At 40.9% G+C, this 25,101-nt stretch overlaps 1 protein-coding gene across 2 annotated transcripts; it reads right to left on the bottom strand.

Annotated features, from left to right (window-relative positions):
- Positions 1–1,440: 1,440 nt before the first annotated feature.
- Positions 1,441–23,678, bottom strand: STX4 (syntaxin 4). Of its 2 annotated transcripts, XM_060780173.2 has the most exons (11): positions 23,542–23,674; positions 13,314–13,424; positions 12,386–12,485; positions 10,421–10,495; positions 10,187–10,257; positions 9,987–10,095; positions 5,654–5,730; positions 5,425–5,562; positions 4,143–4,253; positions 3,631–3,766; positions 1,441–2,776 (listed from the first exon to the last, which is right to left on the bottom strand). In XM_060780173.2, the coding sequence occupies exons 1-10, from the start codon at positions 23,569–23,571 to the stop codon at positions 3,683–3,685; spliced, it is 906 nt and encodes a 301-aa protein (XP_060636156.1). In that variant the 5' UTR covers positions 23,572–23,674; the 3' UTR covers positions 1,441–2,776; positions 3,631–3,682. The 2 variants fall into 2 exon arrangements, with proteins under 2 accessions (XP_060636156.1, XP_060636157.2); XM_060780174.2 differs by lacking the exons at positions 1,441–2,776; positions 3,631–3,766; positions 4,143–4,253 and adding an exon at positions 4,260–4,427 and having other exon boundaries at positions 23,542–23,678.
- Positions 23,679–25,101: the final 1,423 nt, after the last annotated feature.

Here is a 25,101-nt window from a genome sequence, read left to right as displayed (position 1 = left end):
ACCAACCAGCCTACGTTACAGTTCAGACCCCTGTGTTTTTCCTGTAAGGCAAGCTCAAGCAGGAAGTAGGGAGAGCTAGAAAAGCAACAGTGAGTCAGATAAACCAGTGGAAGAAACCACTTTTCTCACAAACCCTAAAACAGAAGCAAAGGAAACAGGCCAAAGAAGAGAACTCATGGTTTCGCTTTCTTCTCCAGACAGCTCTCATATCTAGTGGTCAGTTGCAGACTCTGAGAAGCAACTAGTAACACAAATAATTTTGCGTTCTATCACAACTTCTCTTAATTTAATTAGGCCTTTGGGCATTTATAGTCATATATGTTCCTAGCCTCTCTGTCTGTAAACAAAGAGGTTAAAATGAATTGTAGAATCACAGAAATATAGAGTTGGAAAAGAGCACAAAGGCCATCCAATTCCATTCTGCCATGAAGAAATGCACTATCAAAGCACTCCTGGCAGACAACCATCCAGTCTGTTTAAAATCCTCCAAAGTAGGAGAGTCCACCAAATATAATGCTTTATAGAGAACAAGTGATAATTTGAGGGGAGTAGAAGAAAATACTTCTACAAACCAGATTTTTACAAACCAAACTGGGATGCAAATATGCTAATAGCACTTTCAAATGCTCATCATTAAAATATATACACTATAAGCTAAACATTTCATTCCAGAAATAATTCATTTTTAGGACTGTTAAGGTTATTGGTAAGAGATGCATGTTGTTCAGTAGTCAGCAGAAAAATACTGCAGCTCTTATATGGTGATTAAGGTTTTTAACTTTAGCACAGCCTCCCTTCTGAATCTATCCTTTGATCTCATCTATTCCCCAGATATGAAGTCTTAGAGCTTAATCTAACTGCAAAGCTGACTTCTCTGCAGCAAAAATACAGGTATTTGCCTGAATGAGTATGTAAAACTAAGGAAGTATTTGCCTATTCCAAGGTACAACTGTAGGTTCTTCACAAATTTCATCTAGCAGTATCTACCTTCTCTTTGCATTCATCACAGAGTCCAGCCGAGTGACCCAGGTATCCTGCAGAACATCTCTCTTGCTACTGCTGGGATTAGGCATTCAAATGTATACACCTTTGGAAATTTGGTTTAAGAAGAAATTGAGACCTTCGTAACTTTCAAAAAATGTCATTTGAGATAGGATTTTACCTTGAGAATACTCACACAAGGATTTCACCCCAAAGTGAAAGAATGAGAGGGCAGGGGAAAATAATCGTGCAGTTTTGAAACTACAGTTTCTATTTTAAGTTGGGAAAATATTTGTATTTGAAGAAGCTCACTAGACGTACCAAACCAGAGTTGACTCTCATCACAAAGGAGCCCCACCACCTCCTGTCTCCTGGTTTCAACTGAAAGGTTTTCAGGGCTGAAGATACAATGGCAACGAGTCTTATGGGCAACAAAGAGACCACTGCTTTTCAGACTGCTTTTCTTAAAAAGTGCTTTTATTTTTATATTACAAAATAATTTGAGTCAGGCTGCTTTCAGTACATTCAATCTCCAAGGCAACTGGAACACTTTGCTCAAAGCTCTGATTTATACAAGTCATTTTCAAAGTAGTAAAATATCAGATTTTCAGGAACAGGACCAAAAGCTCCTGGTTTCCATTCCCTCCATGATTTTCCTACCCGATTCAGTTAAGCACTACAGACAGGCAAAACCCTGATGTCATAAGTAGCTCAATATCACCGCCTCCCTTAAGACTGTAATTCCATTTAGTCCTTTGGACCTACTTTCAAACCAACTCATCCAAAGTCTGCATTCAGGTTCTGTGAGAAGGGAACAATTAAATTCATGCAGCTTTGTCTGAATCCTTTCCAGGTTGGCACTGAGATATCCATCCATTCATTGTAAGGGGAGGGGGAGAGATCCAGAAGACCATGATATAATAAATAGTCTCATGAAAGGGTGAGGATTTACAATTCCTAAGGCACATACGACATGAGAACACCAAAAGGCAGTACAATACAGCTTGGCAAAAACTGTCTCAATCACAACAGACCAAACATCTGTTAAGAGCTATTGATGGAAGCCAAGGACTCCTTCAAAATCCCAATTAACAAACTCTAGAAGAAGGCAATAGGGTGAGAATAATCAGATTCAGTTTCCATCTGTCTTTCTCATAACTGGGTGAAAATGGTAAAGATCTCACCAATCGAGTTCTGAAAGATATTCACCTGGCCCTTTGCTTTCTAGTGAAGACCTTCAACATTCCATGTGGAAAGTGATATCGTGTGAAAGGGAAATGCAATACAAATATAGCAGGAGAAGAAGTTGCCTGAAGTATTGACCAAAAAAAAATTGAATACAACAGCCACCATGATAAGGAAGGGAGGTGTGGGTTTGCTCAAGATGAAAAACAGCCTTGAATTAACAGGAAGAAAAAAAAGAGGAATCTTTAAATGAAATGGCCCGAACAGGAAATATCCATTTTCATGCAGATGAAAAAGTCACAGAATGTATTAGGGGAGGAATACACAAGCATTCAATAATGTTACAAACCAGCAAAAATAACCACACATTTAGGAAGGCCAAAAACTCAGACGGCAAAGGCCTTGCTCTAGATTTTTAGTTACAGGTGGCTCTGGATATAGGAAAGGGAGGGAGGGACTTTGTGGCCAACAGAAAGGAGACAGCCACAGGCAGCATGTGGTTTCATGACTGGAAAAGAGAAAATGACATCTCCACCAGCCATCTTTCAGTGCAATTGCTCTCTATCAGGGGGCTGCAGTTCCAGAATGGAGATTAAGTCAGAGAGGAAGCCTGAGGAGAAAAAAACCAAAATGTCAAATTCCAGGGTCCGATTGTGTTTCTCCAGATCCCAACCAAGGGGCCGCATCTAAGCAAATCTCCCTCAGTTCTATCTAATCTGCTTTGTAATTCAATCAACAATTTAAAAAAATCTTCAGTATCCTTGCAAAAGGTACCTGGGAATGCCTGACTTGTTTAAGGCATAATCTCTGGCTGCTTGTAATATCAGAAACAGCTAAAACTTATTAAGCCTCAGCCTGTATAGCAGAGAAGTAGGCATCTCCCCAGGATCATTGGGGATCCAAATGTTTTCCAATGTTTTTGAATCAATATATGCAGGAAAGCATGGGAGCAATACTACCATGTTTGTGGTGCATTTTAAACTCAGGAGAACTCTTTTTGGGAAAGAATTAGTAAATGACTTCTTATTTACTTCCCATTGTAAAAAGAGGCTTTTCTTGGGTCTAAAAAGGGGTGCAAATATGAGGCAAATTGTCTCCCAGATCTCATAGAAAGCATCTGGGGGCAAAACAGACACATGGCTTTGTTTTTACTTTGGGGCACACCAGAAATGTGACCCTCGAAAGTCTCCTGGAGGGGCAAAGTAGACCCTTAATTTCTAATAATTATCCACTCTGGTATGACAGGAGCTGGAAGCTGTTGCAAAAACAGTACAATGCATCATTTAGTAAAATCTGGATTCCCACTTGCTCTTCTCCACTGCTTAGGTGAAGCACTTCAGAGGATAAACTCCCCAAAGCCCTAGCTTGCCTGGTTAACAGACTTCTACTGAGCCTTGCTTAGTGGACTGAGCCTGATCCAGACCTGTCTCTATGTTCCCACACCCTTCCCTTATCCATACGTACCATCAGACTCCACAATGCAGCATGAAGGGAGAGACAACTCTGTGAGCCCCATCTAGCCAACTGCAATCAATACGCCTACAATGGTGATGATGATAGCTAGTGTGATCGTCAGACAGATGGCAATCATGAACTTCTTCTGCAGAACCAGAGAACAGGCAAACCAAGTGTTAGGTGATCTAAGAACTTTTAGCCCTTGCTAGATTTTTTTCTTGTTCTGCAAGCTATAGGGAAGAAGAATAAGGAGCTATGGAAACCAATGTAAAACTTTGAACTTCTAGAAGTTGAGGGCAACACTGTTCCCACCAACATCTGTATTACTCCATCAAGCACTATCCACCATCTTAAGTATCTCATTGGAACAAAAATGGCATAAAAGTTGTTACACCTTGAGTATACATTTTTAGGATACTGAGTGAAACACTTATATGACACATCTCTTGGAAAACACAATGAAATTAACATTTCTTTCAATCGAAGGAAAAAGCAGTCTGTAGTTCATCCTGGTAACTTACCCTGCGAGCTTTCTTCTGGTTCTCCTGGGCCTTAAAAAGGTGCACTTGGCCTTTCTTGACATAGTCCTCCGAATCAAGGATATTCTTCTCTATTCTGTCAATCATTTCTCCCTACAAGCAGGGAAATGGTCGGGTTGAGGTAAGGAGAAACTTCTAAATGGAGGGAGGAATTCACAAAAAAACTAACTCTGAAGCAAGAATACAAGGGCCAGGGAAAGAAAAGGGGACTAAGAGGCTCCATCACAGGCAGGAATGAGATAGGGTTGTTGGGTTTGTGTAGGGCCACTTGGGTGAAGAGAGACAACAAGGTGAAACAAATCATTATTAACTGAATACAGAATAGGAGGAAAACAAAGACTACACATGCACAGTAGCTCCATAGTAGATATGAACCTTGAATTCTACTGACTCCTATAAGGAAGAAGAGTCCCCATTCCATTACTATTAGTAAGAAGTGCCAAGGAAGTACACAGAAGTTAGTAGACAACTGTAGTGATTGATACAAGGAGGCTGATAGGAATTGAGAGTGCATCTAAACTGTAGAATTAACGCAGTTTGACACATCTTTAACTGCCATGATGCAACACCATGGAATTCTAGGATTTGTAGTTTTGAGAGCCACTAATACTCTTTGGCAGAGAAGGCTAAAAGGCCTCAGAAAACTAAGAAAGGCATGATTCCATAGCATCGAGTCTTGGCAATTAAAGTGTTGTCAAACTGCTTTCATTTTACAATGCCAATGCACCCTACATCAGATTCACCATAGACCAATTGGAAAACCTGGCAAAGTATTATAATAAGCAGTTATCATTATGGATAACCCACATCTTGAAACAATATAAAAATTAAACAGAGGCTGGGTGGCCATCTATCAGGAGTACTTTGATTGTGCATTTCTTGCATGGCAGGAGGTTGGACTGGATGGCCCTCTTCAAACTCTTCTGATTCTAATAAAATTGATTTTGGATTGTATCTTGGTGTTTGTGCAGTAATTCTTACATTGTTTTAAGATGAGGATGCACTCTAGATACACTCAGGGACAAAAAAAGGGGAGGGGGTCAAGCTGGCCCTTTCTCATCCAATAAGGGAGTGGGGGAAGTGGTTTTGCATGCAAAACGTTATTGGGCTCAATCCCCAGCATTATCAGGTAAGGCTGGAAAAGACCCTTGCCTGGAAGTCTAGAGATCTGCTATCTATTACAGTATGTAATACTAATCTCAATAGTTCGGCCTGGTTCCTATACTTGTAATCCCCTTTGTCCCCTCTCTCCCCAAAATCATACCTGCAGTTCTACTTCTGTGGCCAAGTACATGAACATTTCATGTAGCTCCTGGATGCTGCGCTCAAGCTTAAGGATCTCACTGTGCCGCGTCTCAATTTCATTCAGGGCCTGCTTTGTCACTTGTGTGTCCTTCATGATCTGTATGAACAAGAGCAAGAGGTGGGAGGTTAAGCATCCCACAACTCATGAAGCCACAACTTCCAAAGACAGCACACTTTTTGGTACTCACATTAGAGACAAACACCTCCGTCTGGCCACTCTCCAGCATCTGGTCGAGCTCTTCATCTGACACCACCCTGTTGTCCGCTGATGGAGAATCAAGAATATAACCTCAAATAGGTCTGTTTCTCATCACAATGGAGAAATAATTCAAATTCTTTTGGCGTTAGGGTTTTTGGTTACAAAAACCCTAATAGTATCAGATCTATCCTGGAATTGAGAGCAGAACCCAAATATTGGTCTCTTATTCTAAAACACCAGTAGCTCCACACTTCTCAAAAGAGAATCCATAGCCTACACCGGAATATTGAAAAAAAATCACGTGTTACTCTCTGCTGGCACTACAGTGTCCTCTGAAGGCCCATTACAAGAAAAAGAGGAGGAGAAATATGGTCATCTTTTGTCTATGTGTATGTCTAACCCTTGTTCACAACCTATGTAATAAATTTCCCCTTTTCCATTTATTCTTATTTTGGCACTAATTCTTTAAAATATAATCAAAATGTTTTAAAAAATACTAAAGGAGCTGACCATATGTACTCCAACCTGGGGTGGGAGGAGCTGCCACCTTATATTCTGCAAATGTTTTAGGACAGCTCATTCTACATATTCTCTTTGAATTATTTTAGTTTACTTGAGAAAGTTGTAAATGGTTTCCATATTGAATGGTCTGACAAGGGCTGCAAACATTTCTTGGACACACTCTGTCAGCCATATTTGTTGGACAAGTCCAACATCCACCTGAACTGAGTCATACCCTGGCTTTGAATATGTGGAAAAAACTTCCCATTGACCAAGAACAAAAGAAAAAAGGAGTTGCCAAAGTCCGGATTTTAGACAGAAGAAAATGCTAAGCGCAAGGCCATCATTTGTTAGCAAACAGGCATTCTATGAAACCCCCTTCCAATTAGTAATCTTTTTACAAAGCGCTGCTCATATATCTACACGTTTTTACATCCTCTACAGCAGATGGAAAATATTTCATGGCAAAATCTGAAACAATTGAAGAGCTTATTCCTAGTAAACAGGACTGCAGCATGAACAGGTTTCCAGAAGAATTCAGCCTCCTTTCTTCCCATACACCACCAATGAGGGGTGGCAATGGCGAAGCATCATACTTTGAATCTTTTCAGTATGTTTCAAGCCACAATTAAATGTGGATAGAGTCCATAGTAGAGAAACCATTAGTAGTAAAGGGTTACTACATAGGGCTGAATTATGTATCTCATACAAGGATCTCAAACTTAGAATAATAGAAGCTGTAGCAGAATAGTTTAGTTATTTAATTACAGTATAGTCCGCCCTTCTCACCCCAAAGGGGACTCATGGGGGATCACAGAATACACATACAGCAAACATTCAATGCCATTATACACTAACAAGACAGACAACTGTACATAAGGTATATATAGGCTTTTCCATCTTTGGCATCTTGGAGGCTTGTGAAACCAAGCCCTATGAGATGTGGCTGAGGGACAGCGATATGTTTAGCTTGGAGAAAAGAAGGATGAGAGGGGACATGACAGCATGTTTAAATATTTGAAAGGATGTTCCATTGAGGATAGTCATGCTTGCTTTATGCTGCACTGGAAACTAGGACATGGAGCAAAGGATTCAAATTGAGGGGGAAAAGATTCCGCCTAAACATTAGGAAGAACTTCCTGATGGTAAGAGCTGTTTGGCAATGGATTATGTTGCCTCAAAATGTGGTGGTCTCTCCTTCTCTGGAGGTTTTTAAGTAGAGACTGGATGGTCATCTGTTAAGGATGCTTTGATTATATGTTCCTGCATGGCAGAATGGGGTTGAATTGAATGGCCCTTGAGATCTTTTCCAACTCTGAGATTCTAAAAGGGAACACTTACAGCTGACCTTACTTCTCTTTCATTATTATTCACAACTTGTATCCTTTAGTCTTTCAAATTTATTTGGAATCTGGATGGAGCAGCCAAACTGATGGATCTTTCCTGATAATTATTTTCACTGAGACATGAAGACAACACATCTTTACTTGCTGTTCGAGAAGAATCTGCTCATCAAGAATTTCAACATGGTTTGTTTTAAATGATTTTGAACTGGCTCTACTATCTAAAAAGAATTGGAAAACCTTCCTCCTTGCCTCTGGCTGTGAAGCCCTGAGCCAAGCAGGTCTGCGCAGCTTACCTTCCTGGCTTTCAAGGTCATCTTCCTTCAGAGGACAACAGGCAGCCTCTATCCATCTCCACAGGAAGATGACTTGGCCAGCATACAAGTACCTGCACGTCACTGAGGCTTTTTATAAAACTGCACATTCAGAGGTGGAGCAAAAAAGTGCTTCCAAGATATGAAAACAATGGAAGGGGAGGGGGGAAATTAAGAGGCAACATTGTATCAAGCTTTTCACACCAGAAATTATTTGAAATTTCTGCAAGGAGCCCTTAGGGAGGTTCCTTCCTGCTGGAATGCAGTCAACCTTAAGATGTCAAGTCATTAATTCAAGGGATTTGAGATGTTCTACTGCTACACACACACACACAATCTACCTTCTCATTATGGGCCTCATGCTTTCTTGATTCACTCCTCAAACTGTGCTCTCAACATACAGGCAGCTTTACCTCACCATCTTTGTGCAGCCCCCAAACGAAATTACTTACAAAAAGGGGAAAACATGTCAATTATCCTCCTTGGAAAGCCTACAAAAGTTTCAGGCTTCCTTGCATTTGGAAACCTGGGCAATATTCTCTTGCCATATGTACTCTATTAAAATTTAGGAATTTGAAGAAAGGCAGGAAAATATGATAGCTAAGCCTAGGTAATGAACCTATGTGCTATGGCCCAATATGCAGCATCATTTTAATTAGGTTGTGGTGAGCTAATGGCCAATCTTAAAAGCCACACACAAATGTTCTAATATATAGAAAACAGGAAACCTCACACAGATAGAATTATCAAGGATCAGACAGGCAAACTCAGAAAACACCAAGAATCTAGGAAGTGCTGTAAGCTACGAAAGAATCTCAATGGCTGTGGATATCCTTAGTTCTGTTTTTCACCAGAGAATGTGGATGGGACAGTAACTCCCAAAGCCCAGTACTTACACTATTGTTTTTGTTTTTCAAAAAGAAAAAAGAGAAAGTAGAAAATTACTATTTTCTGCTCTGTGAAAAATCAGATTTTACTGCCTATTATATAAATGAAATTATTTTGCAATTTGTTTTCAGTTTCTACAAGTCATTGAGATAAATACTTTAAAAAATTAATTGGAAGCCCTGAACGCCACTACAAACAGCTCACATTTTCCAATTTCATTCACAATATTAGAAATTTGTGTTATTAAAAAAACGAAATGTCTTGTATGCTGTGAGAGAGGCAAGGACCAAATGGGTCCCAGAGAGCATAATCTGCGTGCTTCTATACATCCACCTCCAAATTACAGCATGGTGGCTAAATTAATAGGATTACGGTGGATCCTAGATATCTGTTGAAGTCTGGTTCCAGAATCCAACCTCACTTCATGGATAATGATTCAGGTCCCGGCTATTTGGCAGACTGCATCCCCTTGTACAAACTTGTCTGGGCCCTGAGATCTTCAGGAGAGGCCCTTATCTCAGTCCTACCTCTATCCCAAGCTTGGTTTGTGGGAACGAGAGAGAGGGCCTTCTCTGTGGCTGCCCAGCGACTCTGGAACTCCCTGCCCAGGGAAGCCAGAATGGCCCTCTTCCTGCTTTCCTTCCGGTGGCAGGCTAAAACCTTTCTATTCAGGCAGGCTTTTAAAGATGAAGATTTTAAAGATCAATTCAGGGGGTGCTGTGGTTTTAGCTTTGAATATGCCTCAAATATGTTTTGATGGTTTTGACTGAATCTTTTATTACTGTGTATATTGAATTCTGTTTTAATATTTATATATTTGTACATTTTAAATGCTGTGTTAATGTTTTTATGTTAAGCTGCTTTGAGTCCCCTTTGGGAGCGATAAAGTGGGGTATAAATAAATATAACAACAACAACGCCCGTGGATGCTCAAGTCCCATTATATAAAGGCACAGTAAAATGGTGTCCATAGTGTAAAATGGCAAAATCAAAGTTTGCTTTGGGGACTTGAATAGTTTCAGGCCGTAGATGGTGGATTATGTGGGTGCCGAATTCATAGATATGGAGGGACAACTGCATTATGTTTGGATTTCAGGGACTCAGTCATGAAAGAATCTCAATGGCTGTGAACAAGTCATTTTCTCAGCAGCTAAGCTTCTTCAGACACCACTCCTCATTTTCCTGATTTGGAAAGTTTGCAATGCTGCAAAAAGAAGAGATCACCGTTTTGGGGCCAAAATGCAGCTGGCCCTGAGGTACAAGGATAGGCACTCACTAATCTGTAGCTGTCGCTTGATGCGCTCCAGATTCCGGTCCCGGTACTCAGATTGTATGGAGTTGCACTTATTGATAAGATCCAAGAACTGCTGAGATAGAATGCCATGCTGAAACAAAGATAAAAAGAAGAGGTTAAGAAAATCTCTCCTGCTTTTTTCCCAGGCCTCTAAGAAACTAGTTGCCAAGACTGCCTCTCACCTGGGTTCTCTTCATGCGGGTGTTGACAGAGTTTCTGTTCTCATCTTCCTCATCTTTCTTAGGTTCAATTTCTACATTTTAATTTAAAAAGAGATATAATTAAATCTCTCTCCTAGACAAGAAGACCGAAACCACTGAGCACCCCCTCTTCAAGCTGAGGGCAGAGAAAAGGAGGTCTAATAGGCACCCCTTCTCCTTGTGATCATTAAAGCAGCATCCTTCACCCACACTCACTCTTTAAGCGGGCTCGGATATCTTTTGACAACTCCTTGATCTCATCACGAAGTGTTTGTAGGCTTTGTTTCATGCCTGAAAAACAAGAAGGGCAAAAATTCAAGAACGGTTACTGGGTTGAAAGAGGATTAGAGGACTTTTGCATGGACTAACTGAACAAAATGCACATGTTCTACTTTCCCACAAACACGTTCTACAAACCATATGGTCAAGTTATGATGGTTGCTTGCCCTTCTATCAAGTGTCAGAATTTGCTCAATTCCTAGAATCCACTGCCTAGTCATAGCATTTCTTCCTGAACAAAAGTAGGTCAGTTCTACCCCATTATCTTGTCTGAAACTAGGGCACATTTACACTGTAAATAATGCAGTTTGACACCACTTTAACTGCTTTGGCTCCATGCTATGCAATTCTGGGAGTTATAGTTTTTATTTACCAAAAAGTGCTGGTATCTCACCGAACCAAACTCTAAGGATTCCATAGCATTGAGCCATGGCAGTTTGTCAAACTGCATAAATTCTACATTGTAGATGCACCATCAATCATCTTCCGCCTACACTGCTGCAACATCTCCTCCCTAGTATCTCAGTTCCCTTCCCTCTCTCCAAAAGTCCATTGCCAAAATTATGCATTTGCTGTTCTAAAGTCTGATTTTAGATTCTTTCCTTGTCTTCCCAGTTACTTTCATATGCAGCACAAGCACCTGGTTTTTACTTTTCAAGATATTTATAGCCTTGACTCATTCTCCTTTAATGTTGCTTGTTGTATTCTAACCAGAATGACCTCCACTTCTCCATTCCCACCCTGTTGATTGAAGATACCTTGCTTTCTTAGATGATGCCATGTATTTTCCCTTGCTGGCCCCTTCCCGTGAGCATCAATTCCAGAATATGTACACTGAATCTTATCCCCCCTTCAAATTCTTCTCTAAGGCTCACTATTTCTTATATGGTCTCTACCTGTCACTTCAACTCTGATTCCTACTTGAACTACACTTTTAAAATGTAGAACAATAAGCCACTATTATTACCTCTTTATCTTTGGCAGGCATGTAGCCGGGGGGGGGGGGGGGGGGCTTGAGGGGCTTCACCCCCCCCCCCCCCCGAAATTCTCATGGTGGTTTGTGAAAAGGCCTTACTGGTGCATTATTTAAGCTGTTATGTTTATTCATATCATGATATGATCACCATACTCAATATATCCCATATGCATAGGGGTATTGGGGTAATGATACAAAAGGTTGGCTAGGGTAGACCCTCTTTCACTCAGACTCAGCCCCCCCCCCCGAAACTCAGCCCCCCCCGAAACCCCCCTGAAAAAAATTCAGCCCCCCCCAAACGAAATTCTGGCTACGGGCCTGATCTTTGGTGTTTCTACATCACCCGTGTAACTCTAAGTTGCCATGTTCATTAATGGCAAGTATCACTTGGTACAACTCAGGGTCTAATCTGAAGGAAAATATTGCCAACTTGCCAAAGTTGGTCCTGGGCCGCTCAGTACATGGATGGGGAACTATGGGGCTCTTCCACACAGTCATATAACCCAGAATATCAAGGCAGAAAATCCCACAATATCTGCTTTGAACTGGGATATATGGCAGTGTGTACTCAGATATTTTGGTTTAAAGCAGATATTGTGGGTTATTTTGCCTTGATATTCTGGGTTATATGGCTGTGTGGAAGGGCCCCGTGTAGGAATTTTGCATACATCACTTTGACATTTTCAATAAATATTAAATATTAATTATAAAGAATAAAACAAGAATGGACTCCAATATGCAGCCCCAGCATCAAGACAATTCTAATTCTGCACTGTCTACTTTACAATATTTAAGTACTACCTAATTCTGCCCAAAAATCCCACACTTCCCCAAGCCATCTCTGCCCACTGCCTTCTGAAGATCTTTATAAGGTCACAGTCTCCAGCGTTTTACCAATCAGACATCTCCATTTAACATCAACTTACTATCTTCTGGGAGCGGAGTGGCCAAAATTGTGGCCTGCTTTTTCTCCAGCTCTTTCACTTTATTTTCCAGAGTCCTTAAGGCTTCACGAATGCCACGTGTCTGAAAAGGATATGGAAAGTGATAAGTCAGGAATCTACCTTCTCAATCCTCACTTGGAATTTCTAAGGCTTTTCAATGATATATCGATATTCTTTTCTTCATCTCTTCCTAAGTTCTCTCCTTTTGGGGGGGGGGATTCATTGCATGCCCAAAAACGAAGGCACTAGACATACCTTCTTTCTATTGCAGTAGTCCCAGCGCCTTCTGCAATGAAAGAACGTACAAGCTAAGAAGTTCCTCTGCTGTTGGAAAGCCATGCTTCTTTCACTGCTAATGATGAAAAATGACCACCACAGCAACATGTCTAAACTAAATTATATGTCACATACAAAAACAAAACAAAATCTGTCTGTTTCAGAAAACTCCAAAAGCAGGTCAGACAATTCACCCTCACACTACTCAAGTGCGGTATGTATTATTAAAACATAGTTAAAACTAAAACTGCACTGTAAGTAAAAGCATAATGTATAATCACTACAAGACTAATTTCGGATAGGATATTATTATTAAAATCCTGGATTAAATAAAATCTTGGTACTTGAAAGATAACACGTGAACCCCAGGAAAAAAAATCAGGGAGGAATATTTGACAGTCAAAGAACAAATAAGGCTCTTTCTACCTGCCTATGCTTCTTGCAGTTTCAGAGTAGATCAGATAATTGTATCTCATGAGAGCAGGATAAGCGAAAAAGACAAAGTCCAATGAGGAATTTGAGGAATACACAAAAGTAAATTGTGTTATACTGGTGGCTATGGACAACACATATACAAAAACACAGAAAATAAGAGAGCAGCCAACTTCTCAAATGTTCAGAAAAGTCACAGTACCATCTGGAAGAATTCATCAGTAGGATCCGAAATGTCATTGGATTTCCCTGGTCCTCGCTGTGTGACCAGAGCCTCAAGCTCGGCATTTTCACTGTCCGAATCATCACCCTTCTGTGAATAAGAAATTTGGAAGGAGATCAGGTGTGCTCATACCAACATATACTGTTCACATATGGCCATGGAGCAGGAAAGGATATAAAGGAATAAACCGTTCCTCTTAAGCGTATCTGCATCACCTTACAAACACATTAATTTCTGTTCTTTTACTAGAGAACATAACCTTTTAGCAAAGAGCCAAAAAATCCTTTAGAGCAGAATCTTCTCTTGTAGTATACAACCAAATATAATTATGCTAGGCAATTGTTTCAGTTGTTAGACTGAATAACCTGCAGTCTCCGATCTGTCTAGAAAACAGATTTGCCAGTGCATAAAAACAGCAGAGCTTTAGAGCCGTCGCAAACTCTGTTCCTGCGAGAGAAAACCTTGCTAGCATGTCCCTGACGTCACGAGACTCCGCCTCTCTCCCCTTTCTCTGCCCCTTTCTCCATGCGAGCGTGGTTTTTCCTTTGCTAGGGCAGCATTGCCCGCATTTTCTCTCAGTTGGCAGAATTCAACTGAGAGAAAATGCGGGCAATGCTGCCCTAGCAAAGGAAAAACCACGCTCGCAAAGAGAAAGGGGTGGAGAAAGGGGCGGGGAGAGAGGCGCAGGCTCATGACGTCAGGGACTTGCTAGCAAGGGTTTCTCCAGCAGGAACCTAGTTTGCGACGGGCCTTAGAAATTGTTTCTTTTCAGTGCCCAAAAAAGTACTCTCCCATAAAAACAACCTGTTTCATATCATGCATTCAAGAGACAAAAAGGAAGTAGACTTTTATGGTTTACTCACAACTTTCATGTGACCAGCACACACAAATTAAAAAAAAACTTATTAGTCCAGTTTCAAATATCTTTGAGATGGTTCCCTGGCCCAGGCTGCCAGTACATCTCTCTTGTAACAAAACAGCTATCAACAGGTCACATAGTCAAATGGAGAGAGAAAGAGCATGTGGTCTGCAGCCCCTTTTATAACTTCTCATAAACCAGAGAGTAAAGGAAGCCGCACATCAGAACATACATACTGGAAACTGTAAGCAATAAGATCATAGACAAATAGATTGCTAGAGAAGACTCGATGAAGATTGTCATTTCCAACATCTTTAACTCAAGAGAGTTTCTTAAGAAACTATCAAAGAACACTGATTTAAAATGATGAAGATCAATGATTTTACTCAGCGCAGAGCAGAATGGAAAATTATTATGACATTTCAAGGTTGTTCAAAAGCCTGACACAACATAAACAGGCCTGGCATCAAGTGAACAACTCCATAGAACAGATGGTTCTGTCTTGCACCTGATGGCTTCACAACCCAAGGTACATCGAACCACTTTAACTTCAATGACTCAATACTATGGAGTCACGGGAGCTGAGGTCTTATCAGACACCAGCACTGTCTGGCCGAGAAGGCTAAAACCCTAAAACTACAACTGCCATGACTCCATACTACATGAATTCTACATAAATGCCCCCCAAGTCTTCTTTCTTATATAGTATAAGCAGAGGAAACATCTTACTATCAAGTCAATCACAAAAAGTGCCAAAGTGTTGGTGAATCATGACTAGATTTTCATTTGAACATGTGAAAGCTTGGCATGTATACTTAGTAACAGGATCTGTGGTGGATAACTGGTAATCTCTGGTTGTAATAATGAGATGTATCACTCAACAAAGTTGTAGATCTACAAGATTTTCTGGTAGCTAATTGCCATCCATCATCCTCTGTGGAGGTCATCTTGGCTGGTTACAATGTCTTAGTACATTAGAAAATGAAATATTAAGTTACCGTATTTACACATATTCAGTTCCATACAAAAATAAGAGTGAAATCTCTAAAACTGGGCAATGCGATGTCCTTCCTTAGAGGATATTCTTCTCTCATATCTTACTTCAACATAAGATACATTGCTACCATATTGAAAAACAGTAGCAATAATACAATGAATGTGAGAGGTCTGTGATGAAGATCTCAAAGAAAGGAAAGGCTTAGGTGGGGTACCAATCTCCTAGACATGTTGGCCTCAGATTCCTATCTATGCCCATAAGGGTATTTGGGGATATAACTTTGGTTTAGAAGATGGTTAAAACATAATTTATGAGGACTATATACATAAAACTTAAATACAGAAAACACAATTCATGTACTGGGTGTACTTTTTTTTGCAGTTTGTACCAACCAAGAGAGTATTAAATTTACCTTTCAGGTACAGTTAACTGAAAGCTAATATTCTTGGAAAGCTGCATTGTTTGTGTTTTGCACTAAACTAAGCATAATGATAATAAAAGAGTTCATTTTTAATGATAGGTGAAGTTACAAATCAGTACAAATATCCTATCCAAACAAAAATATAATCAATCACACCCAGAAACCAGCAGCGGTTTAAAAAGTTGAATTTTGTGCAGACTGGATCAAATTTTGCTATCACCTTTAAACAGGGTTTACTCTAAACTAGGGTTTGAAACCAAAATTTGAGTTTGCACCCATAATTAAGAATTAGCACTTTTGCTGTAATTAAGCTTAGTAGTGATGTTGGTGTAAATTAAGACTACAACTTAAGACTGATCAGGCAGGAAGGTTCTTGTGAGAGTTCAAATACTATGTCCTCTTGCAACTCCACTGACATATTTAAAATATTGTAAACATAAATCTTCTGGCTCCTTGTTTTAGACTAGTAGTTCCCAACCTTATTTTGACCATTCCCCACCTAAGCATCTCTTAAACCCCGATGCCTCCTATCCCCTGGTGACATATAATCCTTAACATTCAAAAAAATAACTCCACACGGAGGAAGTCTAAAAGACCATTAACTTGGCCTAAACGAGCTTCCAAAAACATTTTATTTATTTACCACACTAATACCCCACCCGTCTCACCCCGAAGAGGACTCAGAGCGCATTTACACATTGGCAACAATTCAATGCCATAGAAACAACGTACAATTAAAATAAACATTTACATTTTATGGCATCCATGGAAGAGAAAAATAAAAGAATGAAAGGACAGCTGAAGTACTGAGGAAGAAATCACTAAGAAATTGTTTTTAAAATGATGAAAGATAAAGTAATGAAATAGAGCAATTATTGTTATGAATAATTTTTCAATAACTTTAAAGCATAGGGTTTTTAAATTGCAATTTTCCATTAAGAGAAAGGGTATCAGAACTTTTACAGAACAACATTTAGACATACAGATTATATGTAACTACATTGAATCAACAAACAACCTATATTTATACTGGCTAACAAAACAAACAAAGGGGGGTTACATTTTCACTCAGCATTCACATTACACATACACATTCATCCATCCTCATTCATCCAAACATTACCATATCCTTTCTCCATCCTTGGAGAACACCTGCTTAGGCCAGACCCTGCTTTTCCTGCAGCTTGCCAACACACAGTTCCAAAACTTCCAAAATGCATCCTCTTTCCCTAAGAACAATGCCAAGGATCAGATCTCTGTTTTCCCTACATAAGAAGTCAACCCCTTGCAAATGTATAATGACTCCAAAATCGCAATCCTTTCTCTTCTCTTGAGGAAAGGAGGCAAGACACCAGACTTCGCTCCATTGCAGATCTGCCACTCTCTAAGGTACACCATCTCTCTCTCTCTCCTTCCCAAGGAGAAGAGCATGGCAGGTGGGCCAGACTCGTCCAGTCTGCCACAATTTTTGGAATATTAGAAGGTCTCTTATATAGCAATATTTCTTGCTGGTATTGTTTCAAAGTTGTAAATGAATGATATTTTGCAGCCTGAAACATCCTGGCTTCATCTCAATTCCCGCAGATGTTGACTTTCCTTAATTGGTGTTGGTAAACGTAAGGAGTGTAGTGTTGACTTTCTTCTAATGTAAGGAACCTTGTAAGCATTTCCTTAATTTAAAGAGCCATCTGATAACGTAAACACGTTTTCCTCAAAACGTTCAACAGTTAATCATTTGTCTCTAGTCATCAATGTCAACAGCTCAGCAACTTTTAATTACAGTCCATGAATTCTTCCCACCCTTCTTGCAGTTTTCCAGGCCTCGATCTTAGGATGGCATTTCTAGACTATATAGACCCCCAACCATACATTTTTCATACAATTCCATTCCAATCATGCATCGAATTTCATGGCACTATCATGTGGCCAGTAGTAATATTTATGACACAACTGATCTGACTTGATCTGCATCAAAGTCGGAGTAACTGAAGTGTTCAACTTCTCGTATTGTCTTTGGTGATAATATGCAAGAATATCTTGTCACCTGACATTAACTTGCTTGCGACTAGTCATCTTTTTTTTTTAATACAAAAATATTGACTTACCTATTAAAGTAGTAATTGTGCTTTGGATTTTTTCACATATTTCATGCCATGTTCATATGCATAACAAAGACATTTTTATATATTTGTATAGCTTGTAATGTTAAAAGAACAGTGAGAGGAGTGAGATGTTTAGGATGAAAGTGGCCTCACTTTTCTGTGCTTCTTCACTCTCCCCTTAACTATGCTCTCTTCACTCCTTCCTCTCTCTGAGCTGGATTTCTTTCTCCCTCTCCATTAACAATAGCTGATTGCTGTGTACATTCTGATTTTAATTGTAAAAATGTGTATGTCACATTATATATTTTATATATGTATATGAGGCCCCTAGAACCATAAGAAATAAAAAAATCACTGTTAATAATTCATGTCCACATTGGAAACTGGGGCTTTAGACTTTCGGGATACAATTCTCACTTTGGTGCATGAGATCCCAGGTTCAAACTCCAGAGTTCGGCAGCTTCATCAAACTGCAGCTCCCAGGCTCCCATAGCATGGTGCCATGGCAGTACAAACTGCATTAACTCTGCAGTGTAGATGTACTCTTATATGAAAATTGCAAAGACAACTGCACAGAGGATTCCAGGGATTGCCACAGCACCCGGAGGCCCAATTTAATTGCAGCTTAAACTTTCAATGGCCAACTGCCTGCCTTTATCAGAATGCATCTATAATAGGTGGTAATAACATTAGTACTGTTTCATGAAGGCTACAAGCCATAGCCTGATAACATTTAACCACAGACAATGATTCACTCAAATTGAACTGAAATGACTTACAACTGTGCATGGAGCATAGATGTGCAACTTCACCTCACAACACATGAAACTAATAGCTAGTCTAATAATTTGACAATATTTGGGTAGGAAGCATATCATAGGGCCCCTCCAGACAGGCCCTATATCTGACCTCAGGTTTTCTGCTTTAAACTAGATTATATAAGTCTGCACTGCCAAATAATCTGGGATAAATAGAAAGCATGGGATCAGATCCTGGGATATGGGACCTGTCTGGAAGGGTCCATAGACTCACACTGGAGGAGCGAGAAAGGCCGGGGTCCTTCCACACAGCCCTATAAGCTAGAATATCAAGGCAGAAAATCCCACAATATCTGTGAAATCCCACAATAAATGTGAACACGGGTGGAGTTTGGGGAAAATAGACCTTGACATTTGGGAGTTGTAGTTGCTGAGATTTATAGTTCACCTAAAATCAAAGAGCATTCTGAACTGGCCAAACTTCCCACACAGAATCTTCCATGCTTTGAAGGGACTCCCTAGCTCGAGTCTCCCTCCAGCCTCACATGCTCTCCCTTGCCCCGCACATGTGCTGAGCACGCCTGCTCTCCCCTCCCTGCTTGGAGTCTCAGAAACGGCCCTCCCCTTGGCTGAGAGGCCGGCCAATCACTGCAGGAGGACTGTTTCCAAAAAGGAAGAGAAGGACAGGCAGAGAGATCTTCAGCCTTCTCTGCCAAAGGGGTTCCTAAGACCATCAGAAATATATGTTTTCTGATGGTCTTTGGCGATCCCCCCTTGCAACCCCCAAGGGTCCCAACCCCCAGGTTGAGAAATGCTGGTTTAACCCATTGGGCCACTGGGGGCTGCAAGATGGGAGATGTAAAGACAAGAGTCCAAGGCCCATCTACACTGCTACATAACACAGTTTGAAACTGCATTATATGGTTACTGTAAATGAGGCCCAAGGCAGAGAAACTCCAACCTTTCGATGATTAAGCCTATGAGCAAGGTCAACTAACCATATCTGAGGATTGTAAAGTTCTCAAGATGAAAATATAAATAATGGGAACACTGATGGTTGAAGCAACAATGGAACAAATAACAAGATTATTTGTGTAGCAAGACAAAACTCACATTTGTGAAGGCATCCAAACCATTCTCTCCATTTCTTGCTCAACCGAAATACATTCTTCTAATTCAGGAATGGGTAAACTTAAGCCCTCTAAGTGTTTTTGCCCAGGCATGATCTAATTATAGGCAACATGGGAATTGTAGTTTTAACAAGGTCTTCAACCAAAGAGTGGTGGGTGCCTCAGCAAAACTACAGCTTCCAATACTCCATAACATTGAGCCATGAAAGTGAAACTGGTGCCAAACTGAATTACACAATGTATATGCATCCTGTATTATTTTGCATTAGCCATCCCCTGCCATGTGTTGCTGTGGCCCAGTCTCTGTGTATATATATGGGTATATGTGTGTGTATATATTTGTGTATATGTGTATATATGTGGTTTTGCGTATGCACTGTAATGTATTTTTTTTTGTGGCTTTTTAAGTCTCTTCCACTGTGTTTTTTGGTGTTTTTATGAATAATTGTCACTTGTTGGCCTGACAGGTGTCTTGTGTCCACATTTGGTGTCAATTCATCCAGTGGTTTTTGAGTTATGTTAATCCTACAAACTAACATTACATTTTTATTTATATAGACTAGCTGTCCCCTGCCACGCTTTGCTGTGGCCCAAACTGTGTATATGTGTTTTGTGTGTGTGTGTGTATACATATGTATGTATGTATATATGTATGTATGTATATGTGTATACGTGTGTGTTTGAGCATGCGTTGTACTTTTTTTGGCTTTTTAAGTCTCTTCTGTATTTCTCAGTGTTTTTATGAGTGGTCATTCGTTGGCCTGATAGGTGTATTGTGTCCAAATCTGGTGTTAATTCGCCCAGTGGTTTTTGAGTTATGTTAATCCCTCAAACTAACATTACATTTTTATTTATATAAATTAATTAATAATACAAATTTGGTGTCAATTTGCCCAGTGTTTTTTGAGTTATGTTAATCCCACAAACTACCATTACATTTTTATTTTTATAGATCAATTAATAATACAAATTTGGTGTCAATTTGCCCGGTGTTTTTTGAGTTATGTTAATCCCACAAACTACATTACATTTTTATATTTAATAGATTAATTAATTATACAAATTTGGTGTCAATTCGCCCAGTGTTTTTTGAGTTATGTTAATCCCACAAACTACCATTACATTTTTATTTTTTATAGATTAATTAATAATACAAATTTGGTGTCAATTCGCCCAGTGTTTTTTGAGTTATGTTAATCCCACAAACTACCATTACATTTTTATTTTTATAGATCAATTAATAATACAAATTTGGTGTCAATTTGCCCGGTGTTTTTTGAGTTATGTTAATCCCACAAACTACATTACATTTTTATATTTTATAGATTAATTAATTAATAATACAAATTTGGTGTCAATCCGCCCAGTGTTTTTTTGAGTTATGTTAATCCCACAAACTACCATTACATTTTTATTTTTATAGATTAATTAATTATACAAATTTGGTGTCAATCCGCCCAGTGTTTTTTGAGTAATGTTAATCCCACAAACTACATTACATTTTTAATATATTAATTAATTAATACAAATTTGGTGTCAAAATTTGGTGTCAATCCACCCTGTGTTGTTTGAGTTATGTTAACCCCACAAACTAACATGACATTATTTATATAGATTCACAACCACCTCCTTTCCTTCCATTTTTGTGGCTACATTTCATGAGGAGAGACTTCAACTCAAGACTAAATATAGATCATTTACATCTATATATATAAATTTGTTAGGGGCATCCAACGGAGAAACAAAACTCAAAAAACCCCCAACGAAACTTAACCAAAATTCCCATGCCCATAACACAACCCACAAGGTACAAACATATCTACTCAAAATGAAAAACAACACAACAACACACTCACAAAACGGCAAAACAACAAAACTCAAAAATCCCCCAACGAAACTTAACCAAAATTCCCGTGCCCATAACACAACCCACAAGGTACAAACATATCTACTCAAAATGAAAAACAAAACAACAACACACTCACAAAACGGCAAAAGAACGAAACTCAAAAAACCCCCAACAAAACTTAACCAAAATTCCCATGCCCATAACACAACCCACAAGGTACAAACATACCTACTCAAAATGAAAAACAAGACAACAACACACTCACAAAACGGCAAAACAACAAAACTCAAAATTCCCCCAACGAAACTTAACCAAAATTCCCATGCCCATAACACAACCCACAAGGTACAAACATATCTACTCAAAATGAAAAACAACACAACAACACACTCACAAAACGGCAAAAGAATAAAACTCAAAAAAACCCCAACGAAACTTAACCAAAATTCCCATGCTCATAACACAACCCACAAGGTACAAACATATCTACTCAAAATGAAAAACAACACAACAACACACTCACAAAACGGCAAAACAACTGAGCATGCACATTGGCGCCCAGCCGCAAGTTCCCTGGCGCGTGCACATGGCCTTCCGGCCAACGTTCCCTCTGCCCACTCCAAGCCCCGCCGCGCCGCTTCCCGCACACACACACCCCCTGCCGCACACACACACACAACCCCACACTCCATCACTCCCCCCGCCGCCGCACACACACACGCAACCCCACTCCCCCCGCCGCCGCACACACACGCGCAACCCCACACTCCATCACTCCCCCCGCTGCCGCACGCACACACGCAACCCCACTCCCCCCGCCACCGCACACACACACGCAACCCCACGCTCCATCACTCCCCCCGCCGCCGCACGCACACACGCAACCCCACTTCCCCCGCCGCCGCACACACACACGCAACCCCACGCTCCATCACTCCCCCAGCCGCCACACACACACACGCAACCCCATGCTCCATCACTCCCCCGCCCCAATCTTACCTCCTTTTACTTCACACCACCTCCAAACCCCACCCCGCCCCTTCCTGCCCTGTCAAAATCTAGGAAAGACAGGAAGGAAGGAAAGAAGGAAGAAAGAGAAAGGGAGGTAAAGAAAAAGGGGGAAGGAAGGAAAGTTAGAGAAAGAAGGAAGAAGAAAAGGAAAGAAAAGGAAAGATGGAAGGAAAGAAAAGAGAGACAGCAGAAAAGAAAGAAACGGGGAAGGAAGGAAAGAGATAGAGAAAGAAGAGGAGAAGGAAAGATGGGAGGGAAGGAAGGAAGGAGGGAAAGAAGGAGAGAAAGAGGGAAGATTGGCCACATTTCTATTATTATTATTACTATTATTATTATTATTATTATTATTATGCTATTGTTCCTATGAGACCCTAGGGGAATGGGAGAGGTGTCAGGTCCCAGAGGCAATGCATTGCATTATTGTTATTGTTATGATGGTGGTAAAATAAAAGGAAATAAAAAGTGAAAGAAGGAAGCAAATAGGGAGGGAAGAAAGGCAAAGGAAGAAAGGGGGAGGGAATGAAGGAAAGAGAAGGATGAAACCAAGTAGTGAAAGAAAGAAAGAGGTAGAGAAGGAAGAAAGGAGAGAAAGGGGGAGGAAAAGGGGGAAGGAATAGGTAGGGACCTCTCTTTCATAATAGTCCAGATATCTACCTCAACTTTGATAAGTTTTACTATAGGCCACAGCAACGCGTGGCAGGGCACAGCTAGTTTATTATATTTAGGTTACTTTAGGGGTTACAACTTTGTTAGGCACTAAAAAAAAAGAAAGGGGAAGCCCAGGAAAGCAACACTATTGTCATGGGAGGATGAAAAAGAGGCAGAAATAAGGGCCAAAAAAAGATGGAGGAAAACAGAACACCCCCTCCTCCCAACGGAGGGAGTGTGACAGGAACAGCCAACGAAGCAGAAATATACGGAGGGGGAAGGGGGGGATGAACGGAAGAGCGGAGTCCCCTCGCGCCACCAAGAGAGGCGGGGCCTCAGCGACCGTTGTGGGCGTGGCCAGGCGCGCGGGGGAGAAAGAGGGCGCGCGTGCGGATTGCGGGGGGGAGGGGGAGGGGGTGATGTGCTCCTTACCTCTCTGAGCTCGTGCGTTCGGTCCCTCATCTTCTTTTTTTTTTTTTCTCACAACTCTGTGAGGAAGCGGAGTGAAGGGGGAGGGGTTGGAACTAGAAGGGAGAGCACAAGGCTGCGCATGCGCGCGCTCTGTTCTCAAATCTGTTTGGCGCTCCTCGCTCCGCCCTCCTCCCGGAGCTATAGACAGGACATCTCCGTAGTGCGCATGCGCTGTGCCATTTTCGCCTCTGGAGAAGCCAGTTCCTCTTTTTCCTCACAGTCGACGGGAAGATGAGGTGCGGCCCGGAGGCGTTAAAAGACTCCAAAGCCGTGTGTTTATGCTATTACGGAAACGATCCTCAATCAATTTTCCCCCCCACCTTTCACATTAAGAAGTTGCTTCAATGGAGTAATTATTTTAGGGTTTAAAAACAGGAAGTGACGTCAGGCGTATACATTGAAAGCTCATCTGCAATATGTCCGCTGCCGGATGTTGTCACTCCACCGGATGTCTTTTTTTTAATTCATCGGTAATGAGTGCCATAGGACAGGCATAGAGCAAACTTGGGCCCTCCAAGTCCTTTGAACTTATAGAATCAAAGAGTTGGAAGAGACCTCATGGGCCATCCAGTCCAACCCCCTGCCAAGAAGCAGGAATATTGCATTCAAATCACCCCTGACAGATGACCATCCAGCCTCTGTTTAAAAGCTTCCAAAGAAGGAGCCTCCACCACACTCCGGGGCAGAGAGTTCCACTGCTGAACGGCTCTCACACTCAGGAAGTTCTTCCTCGTGTTCAGATGGAATCTCCTCTCTTGTAGTTTGAAGCCATTGTTCCACGTCCTAGTCTCCAGGGAAGCAGAAAACAAGCTTGCTCCCTCCTCCCTGTGGCTTCCTCTCACATATTTATACATGGCTATCATATCTCCCAGTCACTTGAAGTGACTGGACTGACCTTGAAGGAGCTGGGGGTGGTGACGGCCGACAGGGAGCTCTGGCGTGGACTGGTCCATGAGGTCACGAGTCGGAGACGACTGAACAAATGAACAACAACAACAACATCATATCTCCTCTCAGCCTTCTCTTCTTCAGGCTAAACATGCCCAGCTCCTTAAGCCGCTCCTCATAGGGCTTGTTCTCCAGACCCTTGATCATTTTAGTCGCCCTCCTCTGGACACATTCCAGCTTGTCAATATCTCTCTTGAATTGTGGTGCCCAGAATTGGACACAATATTCCAGGTGTGGTCTAACCAAAGCAGAATAGAGGGGTAGCATTACTTCCCTGGACCTAGACACTATGCTCCTATTAATGCAGGCCAAAATCCCATTGGGTTTTTTTGCCCCCACATCACATTGTTGGCTCATGTTTAACTTGTTGTCCACGAGGACTCCAAGATCTTTTTCACACGTATTGCTCTCAAGCCAGGCATCCCCCATTTCGTTTTTCCTGCCAAAGTGGAGTATCTTGCATTTGTCACTGTTGAACTGTTGAACTTCCACAATTCCTAACATGAAGAGTGAAGGGGGGGGGGGGGGCAGGGGTCAGTTCCACCTTGTCTCCTGTTCTATGCTTATGTAATA

The sequence above is a fragment of the Anolis sagrei genome, chromosome 6 (assembly GCF_037176765.1).
Source record: "Anolis sagrei isolate rAnoSag1 chromosome 6, rAnoSag1.mat, whole genome shotgun sequence".
In the NCBI taxonomy this organism is placed as follows: domain Eukaryota; kingdom Metazoa; phylum Chordata; class Lepidosauria; order Squamata; family Dactyloidae; genus Anolis; species Anolis sagrei.
The sequence above is the reverse complement of the archived record's forward strand: the minus strand, read 5'-3'. Positions and strand labels throughout refer to the sequence as shown.